At 42.8% G+C, this 21,224-nt stretch overlaps 1 protein-coding gene across 1 annotated transcript in view; it reads right to left on the minus strand.

Annotated features, from left to right (window-relative positions):
* LOC138658149 (uncharacterized) overlaps positions 1-19,777 on the minus strand; it is a 39,859-nt gene extending 20,082 nt beyond the window's left edge. The window contains exons 1-4 of the mRNA XM_069745684.1: positions 19,694-19,777; positions 6,703-6,789; positions 4,622-4,841; positions 4,403-4,551 (exon numbers count right to left, since the gene is read on the minus strand). Coding sequence (XP_069601785.1) covers positions 4,403-4,551; positions 4,622-4,841; positions 6,703-6,789; positions 19,694-19,735 — 498 coding nt within the window. The 5' untranslated portion in view covers positions 19,736-19,777. The remainder of the gene's footprint in view (positions 1-4,402; positions 4,552-4,621; positions 4,842-6,702; positions 6,790-19,693) is intronic.
* Positions 19,778-21,224: the final 1,447 nt, after the last annotated feature.

Genomic DNA, 21,224 nt, shown 5'->3' on the forward strand with positions numbered 1-21,224 from the left:
ATTCCCATGCTCGTTTTAACAAAGTATCGGCCTAACGATCCAGTGGGTCTTGTGTGGAACCTAAATCTTCAACAGGGAGTAAGGATTTTTGGATGTGGATGTAACCGCTGCATCTACCTTCGGGGGTTTGGCCCAGATAGACATGTCGTCATCCTTAAAGGGATAACGTCTTTTTGAGGAAGATGGTAATCCCTTCTGCCCTTGGCTCTCCCATTCTTTTTTAATTAAATCTTTGATTGGAGTTATTACAGGAAAGGTAGGCCTCTTTTTCTGACAATCCTGCAAACATATCCTGCGGTGTTTTAGGATCTTTACTGCTTTTAATACCCATGGTGTTACATACAGCTTTCACCAGATTATCTATGCTCTCCGTTGGAAAACACATATCTTGCTCCCCTTCTGAGGAAATATATTCCAGAGAGGCATCCGTATCTGCTTTATCAGAAGAATGATCTGACCTTGGCGAACTATACTTCCTGCTCCTAGAATCAGGAATACTTTCTGCACTATGGAAAGCCCGTAACTCGTCCCTAATCATCTGTCTGATGTCTTCGGATCTTACAGAGGCTTCCTCCCGTACAGTTTTCTCATGACTTTTGGATATGGGATGGACCCAACTCCTTCTTAAAACCACCATAACTACTGTAAACCTAGGTACTAAAATAAATACACAAAACACATTATTTTGGTTGTCAAAATGGCCACAGCTTTTATTCAAATCACAGGATTAAATAATCACAGTAGGAGTCAGGTGGAGTGCTAGTACATTGGGATTCACAAGTACTGCGATATCCCCAGCTGTCTGACATACAGCACCAGGACAGACAGCCATAAAGGGGCGGCACGCACTGGCTTGCCATTCAAGCAGAGCCAGTAAACTTTCAGGGCACCAATGACCCCATTATCCTCACTCCTGTGCTTAACCACTGTGCCCGCCCCTGATTGATGTTACCATTACAACGTCCTTGAGGCTGGCCACCAAAGCCGAGCCTGCTCACCACCATGAGGTTTTACATCCTCTATTAGTTAAAATGAGTCCACCTTAACTTGTCTGCAACTTCCACCTGACTCCTAAACCGCAAAGCCGTGACAGGTTATAAATTCCAAGTCTCATTTGACACTTTTTTTTTTATAATTAAATCATTTTTGCAAACTTAAAAATTAGGAGTCCCTGCAAAAGCATTAATGGGACTAAACTTGGCAAACCCCCGACTCACAAAGTCATCCTACAGCGCTCAGGAGAGGAAAAACCCCCTGTGGAGGAAACCTCCAGGGAACCATGGCTGAAGGATTGCCCTTCCCTTGGGCTTAGAAGGTTGCCACAAATAATAACTCTTTATAGCCAATATACAATTGAACCTGGTACAAGATATACAATGACAAATTCAAAAATACAATAAAGCATTTATCATTATACAAGCAATAATTAAAAAGTTTAAGGACAGAGATTATAAACAGGGCGGGAGGGCGGGTAATGTTTCCTCCTGTCCATCGTGTGAGAGAAAGAGGGAGAGCCAGAGTTGCCTCCCCTATATAAGCCCCACCCTCCTCACAGTAATACACCAGGCACAAACATCTAAACTCCTTCCTCTTAAAGCAACATCACTCTTGTTTAAAATCTACACTGCAATACAAACAAAGGCTGCAGGAGTTCTCAGTCCACCCATCCCCAAGTCATGTCCACCTCCGTCTAGTCTCTGGTGGTTTCTATACAGACAACACATTTTCTTTGTGTAATTATCCGGGAGGGGCTGGGTACATAAGACATTGTTTGTGCTTTGATTTTTCCGATCTTTTTGCCTAGGGTATATAAATAAGAGGGGCCATAATCAGCTTAATAGGGGGGTACACACTCACCCCAGTGAAGCAGATGATCAAGGTACTGGCTGTAGAGGAGGAGATGCAGGCACAGGCTGAGATGAAGATCGGTCAGATCTCTTCTTTAGCGCTCTTTGTGTAGGATTTTCGTCAGCTGCTTGTGCTGCTGCGAGGGAAATTAGCTGCTCTGAAGGCACCGCTGAGTCCTGAGGTGGCGTTGCCATGCTTGGACGCTGAGGAATCAGCGCTGGAGCCTTTTAATGCTGGGTGCCGCCATCTTCTTCCTGTTGAACCTGGAAGTCCTCACCACTTCCGGGTCACAGCCATCTTGGATCTCGTGCACACTGCCCGGCGTCATCTCTCCTCTGCTCCCACTCTGGACGCTTCCACATTACCTCCAGGGAAGCGAAATGGCAGCTACACACCCGCGCATACCGCCAGCAGCGGCGCCACACTCTGGGGCATAATTAACTGCTGCAGGCCCGCTGATGCGTCCTCTTGCCCGTGATCCATGCGACCTACTGCCCTGGCCTCACGGAGCCTGCCAGCGGAGGGGGGGAAACTGATACCAGGACCCCCAACGCTGCTTCCAGCACAGGAGCCCCTGCAGTCCTCACAGGTAAACCGCACAGGCGGCATCCAGGCTACGTATCCTCTTCCATGGATTCCCTTAGGAACAGTAAACCAACTGTAGGAGCGAGGGGGACTGCCCCTTTTATTCTCTCCATAGGGTTTCCTGTTCCTAAGGGGCGGATCCCCTCAAGTGGGTGCTGTCGTGGTGAGGAGAAAAATGGAATTTCTGCAGAGGGGACCCGACAGCTCCCTGCAATGCAATACACGTCAGTCAGGAGCTGGTAGCTGACAGCATGCACGTGATGTCATGTGCCATGGTGCACACACACACACACACACACACACACACGTGTCAGCTGCTGGCCCCTGCGCCCAGTAAAGGACAATGTGGCAATGACAGTAGGGTAGTTATTTTGCAGAACAGGGCACGGTACCCAAGGAATGGGCTCAGGATGAGGTACACTGCCCCAGGAAAAGGCACATTACAGGAAAACCAATTATCTCATGGCATCCTCCCACCCTCATTTCATCGTTGGACCCCAATAGTATCATGATCAATTGGGTGGGAGATGTTATTAGGGCCTTATAGTGAACTAGATGGTGGCCCGATTCTAACACATCGGGTATTCTAGAATATGTATGTAGTTTATTTATGAAGTTTAGAATAATGCAATTTATACACAGGATTCGGCCGACTAGGCAAGCGACCAATTAGCGAAGTGTGGTTCAAATTCCGTGCCAATTTGCGGCCAGACTGCGCCTGTCGTTGATTGTTCGCGGCCGGCTGGGCATGACCAGTGAAGCCAGGCCCTGCTCCAGATTTGAGGGCCCCAGGCAAATGTCTCAGTGGGCCCCCCTCTTTAACATACCACGATTCATGATGCAGATACAGCAGAGAAATCTAGCCTAGCCCACGTAGCATATAGCAATGTGGGCACCATATCCCTGCTAAAAATAAAAAATTGTTATACACTCCCATTCCGGCGGCCCCTGGATCCAGCTCAGGTGTTTAGCGATGCTCCGGTCCCAAGAATGCATTGCGGTCTCATGAGACAGCTACATCATCGCGTGAGACCGCAATACATGGACCGAAGCGTCGTGAGGAGCGGGAAAGGCACAGGATGGTAAAAATTACAAAAATAAAAAAAATTATTTTCAACATTAGATCTTTTTACTATTGATGCTGCATAGGCAGCATCAATAGTAAAAGGTTGGTCACACAGGGTTAACAGCAGCATTAACAGACTGCATTACACCGCAGCATAACGTGGTGTAACGCAGCCATTAACCCTGTGTGAGCACTGACAGTAGGAAGGGGCAAATTCTCGGCTGGACTGTGCCAGTCGCTGATGGCTGTGACCAATCAGCGATGCGGGATTTCCGTGACACAGACGAACAGATGGAGTGGACCTTAGACGATTATATAGATAGATGTGTGGGAAGTCGACACAGAACAAAGACCAAGAATATCTGCACATGTTCAGAATAAATGCTTCAGGTTTCTAAAGATGCAAAGCGGTTAAAGAAGCCTGACCTGGCAGGTGTTTTTTGCTCTAAAAATGCTCTACACGTCAAAAAGGGAACAAGAGACACCTGGGCATCATCGTCAGTTTTGGAAGCACTTAAAAGGGAAGTTATGGCCACTGGAACAGAACAGTGAAAAATAAATAGCTTTGGCAGGATGGGGTTAAGGTTATGACTGGACAACACTGTGTACACAACATCAACCTGAAATAATGCCCTATAAAATGTACTCCATTCCCCAACAGTGAAAACATTGATGTACACATGTTCTGTCTCACCTTTTAACCACTTCAGTATAAAGAACAAGCCACTGCAAGTGCAGGAAGACTGTCAGCATTTTCCTGCAGCTGTGTCACCTGGGAAAACTTAAGGGCTGCGATAAAGTCTAAAAGCTCATCATGTGCACATACCCTTGACATCCTTTTCAATAAAGGAACAAAGCACAAGACCTCACTTCAAAGTCTCTGAAACCATGCATAGATTATACCTCATATGTAGGATCATCATCTTGGTCTTCATAAGGAAGATCTTCAGACGCAAGTGCCGCCACCCAGCTAAGCTGCTCTTCCATATCCAAGTCATCCTGCTTTCGTTTGCTGCCTTTCCCACATGGCTTCAAAGGAGACTTCCTGATGTCTAAGCAGCAACACATTTTATCACTATAGTCATCTCAAAAACAAGGATATTAATTTTTGTTATTAATTACCATCAACAGTGGTCTTCCCTATGCTCTCTTCAGCACGATAACCCAATGCATACTGTATTCTATAGGGAGTAACCAGAAGAATAAGCCTGGTCAAACGCCCAATCCTCTTCTTGCCACTCACAAAACGACGTTTGCTTGGGGATATCTGCTCAGCAGTTCCAATATTCTCTACCTCTTCTAAAAGACCAGTGAACACAGCAATCTGTTTAAGAATTTTAACCTGAGAAAGAAAAAAATAAATATATTATATACATATACACAGCCAACATACTCAATTTCGGTGACCATTTACTTAGAAATATTACAGCTCAGAATCCCTTAAAGAGCTTTAGATTGCCTGCTAAAACAAGAACTATAGGTTGAGAAGCTTCCTGCATATAATTTTGGCACAAAACTCAAATATACGGCAGACACCTTTTAGTAGTGTTTGGGACTGGGGCTACTGGAAACATACCAATAAATCAGTACAAGATGTTTGACATGCATAGTGACCAAAAAGGCAGATCTCATCTTAAGGCTTTTGCCAGCATTTTCTTTCAAGCCAGAGAAAATACTGTAAAATTACTTATTGTCAATTGATTTTTACATCCTCCAAGCAAGGATTGGCATTGTTAGGTCCTGGTGAACGAGAAATGCCTTATCGTGGCTACCAGGTACACATGAATTAGTCAATTTATGTGCTAAACTCAATTTTTCATATTTCTAGTGCAGTAGTGCAATTCAATTTTCATATTTCATGTTTTGCAAATTTTGGCACTACAGAGTGCTGCCTTAGGCTACTTTCACACATCAGCTTTTGCTGTTAGGCAGGATTTGGCAAGTATGTAAAAAAAAAAAAAAAATGGATCCATTGCAAATTGTGAAAAACTGATGCAACGGATCAGTTTAGTATGGATTGTATGGAGATTGCATAGAAAACCGGATTCATCATTTCACATGTCAGTTTCCTCTGTTTATTAGTGGAACTGTCACTTGGCAGACAAAACATTCCTATGAACGTTTGCCGAAAAAAATTTAGACGGACCCAGCAAAAGACGGATGAAACGTGTGGCCATCAGGCGCTAATACAACTGAGGGAAAAAATAAAAAAATAAAAAAATATGGATCTGTTTTTTTTGCAAGACTCGCCGGATTGTGCCTCATGGCAAAAACCTGATGTGTGAAAGTAGCACTATTTCATAGAACCTAGACAGTAACACGGACTTTCGGGTGAAGTCAGTGTTCAGTATGGACACTGAACTCTGTTCACAAATGTAAAAATGTATCTTGCAAAGGCTAGAACTTCATGCCCTATATAGTACCACAAGAAATTAATCTCTGAAAGTTTGTACCTAGCTCAGTGGTTCTGGGCCAAGAGGCAATGGAAGTCCTGATATACAATGCAACAGGAAGTGTCAAAAGCGAAACAAGAGGCATGGGCAACTGGTGGCAGAATACATAGTCAGCTCCAAGCTAATTACATCCTAGGGCCCATTACAAGTATGGCTTCAGAGTAGTGATGAGTATAGTTGATACTCTGGTTTCCCCGATCATGCTCGGGTGGTCTCCAAGTATTTCGGCATGCTTGGAGACTTAGGTTTCCTCGCCACACCTGCATGATTTGCGACTGCTAGATAGCCTGAATACATATGGGGGTTGCCCGTTTGTTAGGGAATTTCCACATGTATTCAGCATGTCTAGCAGCAGAAAATCATGCAGCTACAGAGAAATTAAATCTCCAAGCACACCAAAATACTTGGAGACCACCCGAGCAACGAGTATACTTGCTCATCACTACAGAGCACTCCAAAGATATTACATTATTCACAGTGGCTCCTCTATCCAAAGGATCGCTAGACCACCGAGTGAGGAAGTGGAAGGTGTCTGACTAGGCTTTCTGCCCAGTGATATGGCAGGGCTTTCTCAGATTCAGTTATACTTGACAGACCACATCCCATCAGCAGGAAAAAGGCCAAAAGTGTCCACTGGTCCCTTTTAATTTTAACAGTTTTAAGAGACTTGAGTCAAAAGCAAATATCACTTAAAATCCACATAGCAATTTCACATAATGTTTGAAGGTAGCCTAAACCTGGTTTCCTTACCACATATTTGAGAGGCCAGATATGTGCAATTCTTGAAATGAGTGACTTCATGTATCCACAATTTTCAGCTGGCATAATGCTCTTTACCTGTGGAAAATTAGTGTTAGACCATGAGGAAACATCAGGCAATCTGCAATTACAGAGACCAATGTATACCCGATTGAGGTGAAGAAATGCCCTGGTCTCCGCAAACATGGAACGTTTGTGGTCTACATTTGTGCTGCAAGTTTGTGAAGAAACATGAAATTACTTGTTTTAAGAGGCAATTTCAAGTCTCAGACAGAGTATGGGAATTTAAACTGATGACGGCCTTTTACATACAGTGCAGGAATGAATGTTTTGCATGGATTTATGCCTTTTTACATCAATTAAGGCATTTGCTCTTCAAACCTTCTGGGGTCAGCACAGCATAGAACCAGACCCATTCAGAGGACCATAAAACATTAACCCCTTAATCCCATATGACGTACTATCCCGTCGAGGTGGGGTGGGCCTTAATTCCCACCGACGAGATAGTACGTCATAGCGATCGGCCGCGCTCTCGGGGGGAGCGCAGCTGAGTGTCAGCTGCCTATCGCAGCTGACATCCAGCACTATGTGCCAGGAGCGGTCACGGACCGCCCCGGCACATTAACCCCTGGCACACCGCAATCAAACATGATCACGGTGTGCCGGCAGTATAGAGAAGCATCGCTCAAGAAGGGGGCTCCCTGCGGGCTTCCCAGAGCCCCCCGCAGCAACGCGATGTGATCGAGTTGTTGCGAGGGTCTCCCTACCTCCCTGCTCCAGGCCCGGATCCAAGATGGCCGCGGCATCCGGGTCCTGCAGGGAGGGAGGTGGCTTCACAGCGCCTGCTTAGAGCAGGCACCATGAAGCCTGCAGCACTGTAAGTCAGATCGGTGATCTGACAGAGTGCTGTGCAAACTGTCAGATCGATCTGTGATGTCCCCCCCCCGGGACAAAGTAAAAAATAAAAAAAAAAAAATTGCCATAAATACATTTTATCTAAATAAAAACACAAAATAAAATTACACATTTAGTATCGCCGCGTCCTTAACGACCCGACCTATAAAACTAGCCCACTAGTTAACCCCTTCAGTAAACACCGTAAGAGGGGAAAAAAAAAAAAAAAAAAAAACACGAGGCAAGAGACAACGCTTTATTATCATACCGCCGAACAAAAAGTGGAATAACACGCGATCAAAAAGACAGATAAATAACCATGGTATTGCTGAAAACGTCATCTTGTCCCGCAAAAGACGAGCCACCATACGTAATCATCAGCAAAAAAAATAAGTTAGTCCTGAGAATAATGCGATGCAAAAATAATTATTTTTTCTATAAAATAGTTTATATGGTATAAAAGCGCCAAAACATAAAAAAATGATATAAATGAGGCATCGCTGTAATCGTACTGACCTGAAGAATAAAACTGCTTTATCAATTTTACCAAACGCAGAACGGTATAAACGCCTCCCCCAAAAGAAATTCATGAATAGCTGGTTTTTGGTCATTCTGCCTCACAAAAATTGGAATAAAAAGCGATCAAAGAATGTCACGTGCCCGAAAATGTTACCAATAAAAACGTCAACTCGTCCCGCAAAAAACAAGACCTCACATGACAGCTATAATTTTTCCATATTTTGGTCCAAAATGTGGTAACGCAAAAAATATTTTTTGCAATAAAAAGTCTGTGTGTGACGGCTGCCAATCATAAAAATCTGCTAAAAAACCCGCTATAAAAGTAAATTAAACCCCCCTTCATCACCCCCTTAGTTAGGGAAAAAAAAAAAAAAAAAAAAAAAAAAGGTATTATTTCCATTTTCCCATTAGGGTTAGGGCTAGGACTAGAGTTAGGGTTTAGATTACATTTACGGTTGGGAATAGGGTTGGGATTAGGGTTGGGGGTGTGTCTGGGTTAGAGGTGTGGTTAGGGTTACCGTTGGGATTAGGGTTTCCACTGTTTAGGCACATCAGGGGCTCTCCAAACGCGACATGGCGTCCGATCTCAATTCCAGCCAATTTTGCGTTGAAAAAGTAAAACCGTGCTCCTTCTTTTCAGAGCTCTCCCGTGTTCCCAAACAGGGGTTTACCCCAACATATGGGGTATTAGCGTACTCAGGACAAATAGGACAACAACTTTTGGGGTCCAATTTCTCCTATTACCCTTGGGAAAATACAGAACTGGGGGCTAAAAAATAATTTATGTGGGAAAAAAAATTTGTTTTATTTTTATGGCTCTGCATTATAAACTTCTGTGAAGCCCTTGGTGGGTCAAAGCGCTCACCACACATCTAGATAAGTTCCTTAGGGGGGGGGGGTCTACTTTCCAAAATGGTGTCACCTGTGGGGGGTTTCTACTGTTTAGGTACATTAGGGGCTCTGCAAACGCAACATGGCGTCCCATCTCAATTCCTGTCAATTTTGCATTGAAAAGTCAAACGGCGCTCCTTCCCTTCCGAGCTCTCCCATGCGCCCAAACAGTGGTTTACCCCCACATATGGGGTATCAGCGTAAATCGTACAACAACTTTTGGGGTCCATTTTCTTTTGTTACCCTTGGGAAAATGAAACAAATTGGAGCTGAAGTAAATTTTTGGTGAAAAAAGTTAAATGTTTATTTAAACATTCCAAAAATTCGTGTGAAGCACAAGAAGGGTTAATAAACTTCTTGAATATGGTTTTGAGCACCTTGAGGGGTACAGTTTTTAGAATGGTGTCACACTTGGGTATTTTCTATCATATAGACCCCTCAAAATGACTTCAAATGAGATGTGGTCCCCAAAAAAAAAAAAAAAAAAAAAAAAAAAGTTGTAAAAATGAGAAATTGCTGGTCAGCTTTTAACCCTTATAACTCCCTAAGAAAAAAAATTTTGGTTCCAAAATTGTGCTGATGTAAAGTAGACATGTGGGAAATGTTACTTATTAAGTATTTTGTGTGACATCTGATTTAATTGCATAAAAATTAAAAGTTGGAAAATTGCAAATTTTTCAAAAGTTTTGCCAAATTTCCATTTTTTTCAGAAATAACGCAGGTAATATTAAACAAATTAAGTACAATATGTCATGAGAAAACTGTCAGAATCACCGGGATCTGTTGAAGCGTTCCAGAGTTATAACCTCATAAAGGGACAGTGTTCAGAATTGTAAAAATTGGCCTGGTCATTAATGTGCAAACCACCCTTGGGGGGTAAAGGGGTTAAGACTTGTTCCAATATCTATATGTATCCCTCTCACATAAGGATAATTCTGCTTCATGTCACTTGTCTTACTTAGGACATTATTTCTGTGCTGTGTATAAATGTGATTCTCCATAATTTCAATTAGTCTTGGCCTGATGAAGGGACCTGCGTAGTCTCAAAAGCTTGCAATTTGTTACCTTTTAACAGCTAACTGAAAACATGGTATCAACCACTGAGGACCCACATCTAAATTTTTTTTTTCCACCTTATGAAAATATGGAGTTCAAGTTGAGAAACACCACAGTTGCTTACTGGTGGCTGTTTTTTGCAGAACCCATGACTGCACACCTGAGCGAGGGATCTGGCAAGCCAGGGCAGGAAATCCACTTAAAGTTAAAGGGTGGTACCACTACCTCACTTCAGTTGGTTTACAGAGCATGAGAGGTTTCCCCCAGTTAGTCGACATGGCAAACCATCACCACATTATAATCAACAATTAGCACCCAACTATAGGGCACACCAAAAGAGTGAAAAAGGGGGCAGGGAGAATGAAAACACCTTAGGGAGGTACCACCCTTCTACCAAAGGTTAGATCAGTTGAGAAGAACAGATTCAGTCGGTCAGTGTTTAACCCCTTACCGGCATCGGACGTACTATACCGTCCGATGCCGGCTCCCCTGCTTTGATGCAGGGCTCCGCGGTGAGCCCGCACCAAAGCCGGGACATGTCAGCTGTTTTGAACAGCTGACATGTGCCCGTAATAGGCGCGGGCAGAATCGTGATCTGCCCGCACCTATTAACTAGTTAAATGCCGCTGTCAAACGCAGACAGCGGCATTTAACTACCGCTTCCGGCCGGGCGGACGGAAATGACGTCATCGCCGACCCCCGTCACATGATCGGGGGTCGGCGATGCTTGTGAATGGTAACCATAGAGGTCCTTGAGACCTCTATGGTTACTGATTGCCCGTCGCTGTGAGCGCCACCCTGTGGTCGGCGCTCACAGCACACGTGCAATTCTGCTACATAGCAGCGATCAGCAAATCGCTGCTATGTAGCAGAGCCGATCGTGCTATGCCAGCTTCTAGCCTCTCATGGAGGCTATTGAAGCATTGCAAAAGTTAAAAAAAAAAAAAGTTTAAAAAAAGTGAAAAAAATAAAAAAAATATAAAAGTTTAAATCACCCCCCTTTCGCCCCAACCAAAATAAATCAATAAAAAAAATCTCAAATCTACGCATATTTGGTATCGCCGCGCTCAGAATCGCCCGATCTATCAATTAAAAAAAATTATTAACCTGATCGCTAAACAGCGTAGCGGGAAAAAAATTTGAAACGCCAGAATTACGTTTTTTTGGGTCAACGCGACATTGCATTAAAATGCAATAACGGGCGATCAAAAGAACGTATCTGCACCGAAATGCTATCATTAAAAACGTAATCTCGGCACGCAAAAAATAAGCCCTCAACCAACCCCAGATGATGAAAAATGGAGACGCTACGAGTATCGGAAAATGGCGCAATTTTTTTTTTTTTTTTTTTTAAGCAAAGTTTGGAATTTTTTTTCACCACTTAGATAAAAAATAACCTAGTCATGTTTGGTGTCTATGAACTCGTAATGACCTGGAGAATCATAATGGCAGGTCAGTTTTAGCATTTAGTGAACCTAGCAAAAAACCAATGTGGGATTGCACTTTTTTTGCAATTTCACCGCACTTGGAATTTTTTTCCCATTTTCTAGTACACGACATGCTAAAACCAATGATGTCGTTCAAAAGTACAACTCGTCCCGCAAAAAATAAGCCCTCACATGGCCAAATTGACAGAAAAATAAAAAAGTTATGGCTCTGGGAAGGAGGGGAGCGAAAAACGAACATGGAAAAACGAAAAATCCCCCGGTCATGAAGGGGTTAAAGGTAACAGCCTTACATATCTGATCAAAATTGATACCTCTGCCTTTTCTGCCCAGAAAGTAGCCATGGCTCTGGTGGTGTGAGCCTTTTGCCTTCAGGAACCAGAGCACCACACCAAGCATAGGACAAGCTAATGACCTCCCTGATCCATCTGGCAATGGTACCTTTGGATACCCTGTATTCCCTTCTGCTACCCTTGAAGGCTACAAATAGGAACGGATATTTCCTCCATTGACTAGTCATGGACATGTATTGTAACAAGGACCTCCTCATGTCTAAAGTATGGATTTATTCCTCCCCTGTATCTCTAGGGTTATCACAGAATGAGGGCAATGTGATCTCCTGGCTCCCATGGAACTTGTGAACTATCTTGGGGTGATAAGACCAGATCCGGCCTAGAACCACCCTGTCCTCAAAACACCTGTGTTTATGGGGGGCATATAGACAGGGTTTGTATGTCACTCACCCTACGGGCTGATATTAATGCCACTAGTAACTCTTTTAAGTGAGGAATTTTGCTGACAACTCCGGTAAGGGCTCAAATTGATTACTATTTAGTGCCTCTAAAACTAGGTTCAGGTCCCATGAATACCCGATGCGTTAATATAGGCCACGCAGTATGTCACACAGCCCACGCAGTATCTAACAGTGGCCATGTAGTACGTAGCACGCAGTATAGAACACAGCCATATAGTATATACCCCTTCCATGCAGTATATAACACTGGCCACGTAATATATAGCACAGCCCACGCAATATAGAACACAGCCCGCATAGTATCTAACACTGGCAAGGTAGTATATAGCAGCCACGCAGTATCTAACACAGCCTATGTAGTATTTAGCAGTGTGGGCATCATATCCCTGTTAAAAATAAAAAATAATTAATAAAAAATAGTTATATACTCACTGGGCAGGATCCAGCGAACCTCTGGCGATGCGCGCTGTTGCCGCCGTCTTGCATTCTCAGGATGCATTGCAAAATTACCTGGATCACTTAGCAGTCTCGCGAGACTGCGAAATTACCCAGAAGACTTAGCGATGCATCTCTGGGACCAGAAGCTGGCGGCAGGCGCATCGGACTACTGAAGGCAAGAATAGCAGGTGTTTTTTTTTTTTTTTAACCCCTTAATCCCATATGACGTACTATCCCGTCCAGTGACCTGGGACTTAATTCCCAGTGACGGGATAGTACATCATATGCGATCGGCCGCGCTCCCCCCGATCGCGGCTGGTTGTCAGCTGACTATCGCATCTGACATCCGACACTATGTGTCAGGAGCGGTCACAGACCACTCCCGGCACATTAACCCCCGGCACACCGCGATCAAACATGATCGCGATGTGCCGGCGGTACAGGGAAGCATCGCGCAGGGAGGGGGCTCCCTGCGTGCTTCCCTGAGACGATCGGTACACGGTGATGTACTCACCGTGTACTGAGCGTCTTCTCCCTGCAGTCCCCGGATCCAAAATGGCCGCGGGGCTGCATCCGGGTCGCCTGCAGGCACTTGGTAACGCTGCAGCGATGAATGAGATCGCCGATCTTACAGAGTGCTGTGCAAACTGTAAGATCGGCGATCTGTGATGTCCCCCCCTGGGACAAAGTAAAAAAAATTAATAAATTTCCACATGTGTAAGAAAAAAAAAAAAAATTACTAAATAAAAAAAATATATTATTCCCATAAATACATTTCTTTATCAAAAAAAAAAAAAAAAAAATAATAAAAGTACACATATTTACTATAGCCGCGTCCGTAACGACCCGACCTATAAAACTGTCCCACTAGTTAACCCCTTCAGTGAACACCGTAAGAAAAAAAAAAAAAAAACGAGCCAAAAAACGCTTTATTATCATACCGCCGAACAAAAAGTGGAATAACACGCGATCAAAAAGACGGATATAAATAACCATGATACCGCTGAAAACGTCATCTTGTCCCGCAAAAAACGAGCCGCCACAAAAGCATAATAAGCAAAAAAATAAGTTATAGTCCTGAGAATAAAGCGATGCCAAAATAATAATTTTTTCTATAAAATAGCTTTTATCGTATAAAAGCGCCAAAACACAAAAAAAGATATAAATGAGGTATCGCTGTAATCGTACTGACCCGACGAATAAAACTGCTTCATCCACTTTACCAAATGCGGAACGGTATAAACGCCTCCCCCAAAAGAAATTCATGAATAGCTGGTTTTTGGTCATTCTGCCTCTCAAAAATCGGAATAAAAAGTGATCAAAAACTGTCATGTGTCCAAAAATGTTACCAATAAAAACATCAACTCGTCTCGCAAAAAACAAGACCTCACATGACGGAACCAAAATATGGAAAAATTATATGTCTCAAAATGTGGAGACGCAAAAACTTTTTTGCTATAAAAAAGCGTATTTTAGTGTGTGACGGCTGCCAATCATAAAAATCCGATATAAAAAAACGCTATAAAAGTAAATCAAACCCCTCTTCATCACCCCCTTAGTTAGGGAAAAATAATAAAATTAAAAAAAAATGTATCTATGTTAGGGCTGGGGTTACAATTAGGGGTGTGTCAGGGTTAGGGGTGTGATTAGGGTTACCGTTGGGATTAGGGTTAGGGGTGTGTTTGGATTAGGGTTTCAGTTATAATTGGGGGGTTTCCACTGTTTAGGCACATCAGGGTCTCTCCAAACGCGACATGGCGTCCGATCTCAATTCCAGCCAATTCTGCGTTGAAAAAGTAAAACAGTGCTCCTTCCCTTCCGAGCTCTCTGGTGCGCCCAAACAGGGGTTTACCCCAACATATGGGGTATCAGTGTACTCAGGACAAATTAGACAACAACTTTTGGGGTCCAAGTTCTCTTGTTATCCTTGGGAAAATAAAAATGTGGGGGGCTAAAAATAATTTGTGGGAAAAATAAGGTTTTTTTTATTTTTGCAGCTCTGCGTTGTAAACTGCAGTGAAACACTTGGGGGTTCAAAGTTCTCACAACACATCTAGATAAATTCCTTGGGGGGGTCTAGTTTCCAATATGGGGTCACTTGTGGGGGGTTTCTATTGTTTGGGTACATCAGGGGCTCTTCAAATGCAACGTGACGCCTGCAGACCAATCCATCTAAGTCTGTATTCCAAATGGCGCTCCTTCCCTTCCGAGCTCTGCCATGCGCCCAAACAGTGCTTCCCCCCCACATATAGGGTATCAGCGTACTCAGGACAAATTGGACAACAACGTTTGGGGTCCAATTTATCCTGTTACCCTTGTGAAAATACAAAACTGGGGACTAAAAAATCATTTTTGTGAAAGAAAAAAAGAATTTTATTTTCACGGCTCTGCGTTATAAACTGTAGTGAAACACTTGGGGGCTCAAAGCTCTCAAAACACATCTAGATAAGTTCCTTAGGGGGTCTACTTTCCAAAATGGTGTCACTTTTGGGTGGTTTCAATGTTTAGGCACATCAGGGGCTCTCCAAACGCAACATGGCGTCCCATCTCAATTCCAGTCAATTTTGCATTGAAAAGTCAAATGGCACTCCTTCCCTTCCGAGCTCTGCCATGCGCCCAAACAATGGTTTACATCCACATATGGGGTATCAGCGTACTCAGGACAAATTGCACAACAACTTTTGTGGTCTAATTTCTTCTCTGACCCTTGGGAAAATAAAAAATTGGGGGCAAAAAGATCATTTTTGTGAAAAAATATGATTTTTTTATTTTTACAGCTCTGCATTATAAACTTCTATGAAGCACTTGGTGGGTCAAAGTGCTCACCACACATCTAGATAAGTTCCTTAAGGGGTCTACTTTCCAAAATGGTGTCACTTCTGGGGGGTTTCAATGTTTAGCCACATCAGGGGCTCTCCAAACTAAACATGGCGTCCCATCTCAATTCCAGTCAATTTTGCATTGAAAAGTCAAATGGCGCTCCATTCCTTCCGAGCTCTGCCATGCGCCCAAACAGTGGTTTATCCCCACATATGGGGTATCAACGTACTCAGGACAAATTGTCCAACAAATTTTGGGGTCCATTTTCTCCTGTTACCCTTGGTAAAATAAAACAAATTGGAGCTGAAATAAATTTTGTGTGAAAAAAGTTAAATGTTTATTTTTATTTAAACATTCCAAAAATTCCTGTAAAACACCTGAAGGGTTAATAAACTTCTTGAATGTGATTTTGAGCACCTTGAGGGGTGCAGTTTTTAGAATGGTGTCACACTTGGGTATTTTCTATCATATAGACCCCTCAAAATGACTTCAAATGAGATGTGGTCCCTAAAAAAAAAAAAAAATGGTGTTGCAAAAATGAGAAATTGCTGGTCAACTTTTAACCCTTATAACTCCCTAAAAAAAAATTTTGGCTCCAAAATTGTACTGATGTAAAGTAGACATGTGGGAAATGTTACTTATTAAGTATTTTGTGTGACATATCTCTGTGATTTAAGGGTATAAAAATTCAAAGTTGGAAAATTGCGAAATTTTCGCCAAATTTTTATTTTTTTCACAAATAAACGCAAGTTATATCGAATAAATTTTACCACGATCATGAAGTACAATACGTCACGAGAAAACAATGTCAGAATTGCCAAGATCCGTTGAAGCGTTCCAGAGTTATAACCTCATAAAGGGACAGTGGTCAGAATTGTAAAAATTGGCCCGGTCATTAACATGCAAACCACCCTCGGGGCTTAAGGGGTTAATATTTTTAACATTAGATCTTTTTACTATTGATGCTGCATAGGCAGCATCAATAGTAAAAACTTGATCACAGGGTTAATAGCGGCGGTAACGGAGTGAGTTACCCACGGCATAACGTGGTCCATTACCGCTGGCATTAACCCTGTGTGAGCGGTGACCGGAGGGGAGTATGGAGTGGCCGCTGACTGGGGAGTATGGAGCGGGCGCCGGGCACTGACTGCAGGGGAGTGGGGAGGGACTAATCGGACTGTGGCCATAGCTGATTTGTCGCGGCAGCCATGACAGGCAGCTGGCGAGACCAATCAGCGACTTGGATTTCCATCACAGACAGGCTGCGACCAATGAATATCCTGGACAGACAGACGGAAGTGACCCTTAGACAATTATATAGTAGATACTTTATTCTGCATGTGTTTTATTAACCCTTTACCAACTATAGGATTAGTAGTGGTAGGCATCTTATTGACGCCTCTCCATTACTAAGCCGGCTTAATGTCACCTTACAAAGGTGACAATTACCCCTTATTACCCCCATATGCCACTGCTACAGGGCAGTGGGAAGAGAGGCTAAGCGCCAGAATTGGCCATTTCTGGGGCATCTGGTATTTGTAGCCGGGCCGGAACCCCCCCCCCCCCCCCCCCAATATTTATGGCCCCTCTAGGCTATGAATATCAGTCCGCAGCTGTCTGCATAGCCTTTCTGGCTATAAATTATAGGGGGACCACCATGTCTTTTTGGGGAGTCCCCCTATTTTAATAGGCAGTAAAGGCTAAATAAACCGCTGCGGGCTGATGTTCATAGACGGGAAGCTCCATGGGTATTAACCCCTTCCCAGAGTGTCGCATCTTAATACCCGGCATTGCCACCATCACTCGGGACTGGAGTGTGTGGCTGCATGCATTTCTATGCAGCTGAAAGCTCCGGTCCGAGTGCTGGTGGCACTGCCAGGCATTTAGGTGCGAGACTCGTGCGACTTTCTCACATGTGTGATCCCAGCCCAATTTTTCATGTACCATTTTATTACTAAACATCGGGCTTTGCATTATCTATACATTATATTTATTCTTCAATGGAGTATGTAAGAAGAGGTTCGACAAGGAGACTACATCCATTTTTTTTTTTTTGTATATCTTTAGCTTACAAAAACAATTCCGCATGAAAAACGCAGGTGACCCGCCAGATGCAGATTTTACCTGCGTCAAATCTTGAGCCATTCCTGAGCATGGAAACATACCTTTACCCCTTAGACCTGTGTATTTAGTCCTCCTTGCGCTTTAGCCTCATACAGCTCTGCCAGCCACTAGATGGCGTACCCAACCCTACTAGTTTTTGATTTACAGCATTAATACAGGTTACCAGGGAGTATCAAGAATAGGACAAACATTTAATAAGGCATTTTAGACAGCAGTAAAATGTTAGTCATGTTCTGTAGCTGGTGGAATTTTTAGGGTATATTCAATTTTTTCACTTTAAGCAAATTCCCTTACAATACTCAGTAATGAGCACTACTACAGCACAGTTAAAGCTAGAACAGTGGCCAATTTACCAAGCTACGTTAACCAGAAATTCATTTTATATCACACAAAAACTTTGTTAGCCTTGCACTGTGCTGGCTATCTAGCGAGTCTATGCTTGCGGGAATGAAAATTCATACTAATCATCTGAGTGGATGGTCCCTTATGGATGACATTCTGGAAGTCACATTACTGGCCATATATTGGTACAAATAACCCATGGTGTATGGAGGAGGGAGATTACAGGCTGCAAGGCACATTTGCTATATCAGGAGCAAGATTAGCAATAGACAGATTTTAAAGGAAGCCTGTCACCTCTAAAACATTATTTGCCTGCAGACATAGTGACAATCTGCAGTTAAGGCTAGGTTCACACTACGTTAGTGCAGTCCGTTCAACATATCCGTTAAACGGACTGCACTAACGCAAGTGTCGGCGCTTGCACAGCGCTAGTGCTGATTGAGCTTCTGCTAGCTCCATCTGCACTAGCAGTGATGGACCCGGAAACGCTGCAGGCGGCGTCTCGGGTCCATCACTCAATGACAGCACATCGCTAGCGCACGCCCATTGTGGGCATGCGCTAGCGATGTGCTCGCCATTGCTTGTAATGACGGCATTAACGACTACCTTACACCGCATTATGCTGCGGTGTAACGTTGTCCGTTAAACGGGTTCACACAACGCAGTGTGAACCCAGCCTAAGGGTATGTGCACACGTTGCGGATTCTCAGCGTTTTTTGAGGTGCAGAAACGCTGCAGATCCGCAAGTGATTTACAATACAATGTGAAAAAAAAAAAAAAAAAAAATAGTAAGAAAAACAATATATATTTTAGTTTCTTATCTTTATTTGTCCAAGTCATGCTGGGTGGGAAAAAAAAAAAAAGTCTGCAGCCTCTTCTAAAAAGATAACTCGTTTCACTGAATGCATGTTATGATAAACAGCCTTGATCACTGCAAGTGGTTTACAGCAGAGCTGAGTAACTAAACACCTCCAGCTTTCATCTCCCAGCAGTCAGTGTTGGGAGTTTAGGGGGTAAGAGCCTGTAGGGGAGGGAAGGAAGCACACAGGTGTTTGTAATTAAGCGCACCACAGAAGAATCTCTGGGAATGCAAGTCATCCATTAACGTTTAGGCTGTCACAGCATGAGAAATTGAACATTTAAAGCCATTTTAGTCAGCCCTGAATTCACTATTCCATGATGCAGCCGGGTTAACATGCATAAATTGGTGAGAGACCCCCCAAAAAAAAAAAAAAGTTAGAAAGCATGTTAGGCTGGTTTACTGGAAGCATGGCTACAGGGAGACAATGCAGTTATACACTCCCTGCAATTACAGGCTCATTGTTAGTCCTTAATTCACAGGTTGCTCATGGGCCTCCTGACCTGAGCTGGCTCATAGGTATATTTGAGGCAGTGATGAACAGGTCAGGAGGCCCAGAGATGACTTCATTGTGCTGTCCAAATCTCCTCAAAAGGAAGTTAGACTTGTATTGCTGTACTCACAAAAAAATAAAAAAAATAAAAAATTTTTTTATATATATATATAAGTCATAAGTCATATACAAGTCATTTCCCATCTACCGCCTACAAAGCCTAGTCAAAATGTAAATATGGTTAAAATAGTCGGACCCATATTACATGAAGCCACCCCTGCCCATTAAAGAATAATGCAATGAACCCATCAAACATTGGCAGCTACCCACTGCCTCTGGGTACTTACCGGTACAACAGCACGACTCTGATCATTCCCAGTCTCACCCATTGCACTGCCTGGTATACACACACCCAGCTACCTCTGACCTTACCTCTAGAAAACTAAACTAAAATAAGCAATGTGGCTAGGGGGCCACATGTGCTTTAAATGAATGCTGCATCATTACCTCAATTACATCCATTAACCCCTTCCTATACAAAAGCTTTTACCATTCACTAGTATACAAATATTTGGCCTTGTTCTCACGTGTAAAAAAACACAGATTTTTTTTTTGCTGCTGATTTTATTTCTGCTAATATCTGCACCAAAATATTCAAAAGCAATCTGCTCTGTATATTTGCTGCATTTTTTATGCGGTTTTCTTATTTTAATGATGAGATTTTGGAGCAGACTTGAAATAGCATTTTTTATTGCATTTTTCTTTTAAGAAACCCTGTGATTAAAAAGTGCACCGTTCAACTGTGTCTTCCATCGCACTATTGGCATGAGTTTTCATAAAAACGCATCCACTCTGCACAAAAAAACCCGCAGCAGAAATAACGCAGCATTTTTGCTGTGCAGTGTGTGTGTGGGGGGCTTTACTGCTTGGTCAGCTATTTGAATTTTGCACTAAGCACTTTTATAGCCATCTGATTTTTTTCAATCCTGTGATATATTAATTATGGACTTTTTCTTGCTACATATGTTTTACTTAATCATATAGTTATAAAATATATTTTTGAGCACTGGCACTTTATTATTCCATAAACTACATTGTTTAATATTTACAGATAGATATGGTATGTGCCTTACTCATGAATTTATGTGGTTATAACACCTCTATATAGTAACAGAATTTGGATGAACATACCATTGATCGACTATACCATTGTATGATGCACTAATTGTGTTTAATGTATTGGTAATTGCACCAGTTTATTTGGCCTGTTCGGTTGCTTCTTACGCTCTTCAATATTCATATATAATTTTTTTTATATTACTTATTTCCAGGGCTGGTTTTAGGCAAAGTGGGGCCCTATGCAAAGTTTAAAATGGGGCCCCAAATGCTAACATATTGCACATCACACAGAAGCATTTCAGTTGTATTTACATGCGCTGATCTCAGGCTGCTAAACGAGTGTGATCAACAATACTGAAGTCGATGGATGCTTGTTTCCCGGCCTCTTTCCACCGTCTGAGAAAGAATGATGGGGACAGAACGAACACTAACACACTAATAGATCACTAACAGATCACCATACAGTATCATCGTTATCAGCAGCACATCTACAGTTTACAACGGCGATGTGCTGCTGAGAACAATGATTTTTATTCCGCAAAAACAATCCAATCACCCAATGAATATGCAGCATTTTGCTTGTTTAGTATAATACACCCCATACTCCTCCATATATTATAATGTGCACCTCAGACCTCCGTATTGTAAAATGCACACCCCATAGTCCTCCACATAATATAATGTGCCCCATAGTCCTCCGTATAGTATAATACACTCCTCATAGTCCTCCATATAGTAATATACACTTCCCATAGTCCT

The sequence above is a fragment of the Ranitomeya imitator genome, chromosome 1 (assembly GCF_032444005.1).
Source record: "Ranitomeya imitator isolate aRanImi1 chromosome 1, aRanImi1.pri, whole genome shotgun sequence".
Taxonomy (NCBI): domain Eukaryota; kingdom Metazoa; phylum Chordata; class Amphibia; order Anura; family Dendrobatidae; genus Ranitomeya; species Ranitomeya imitator.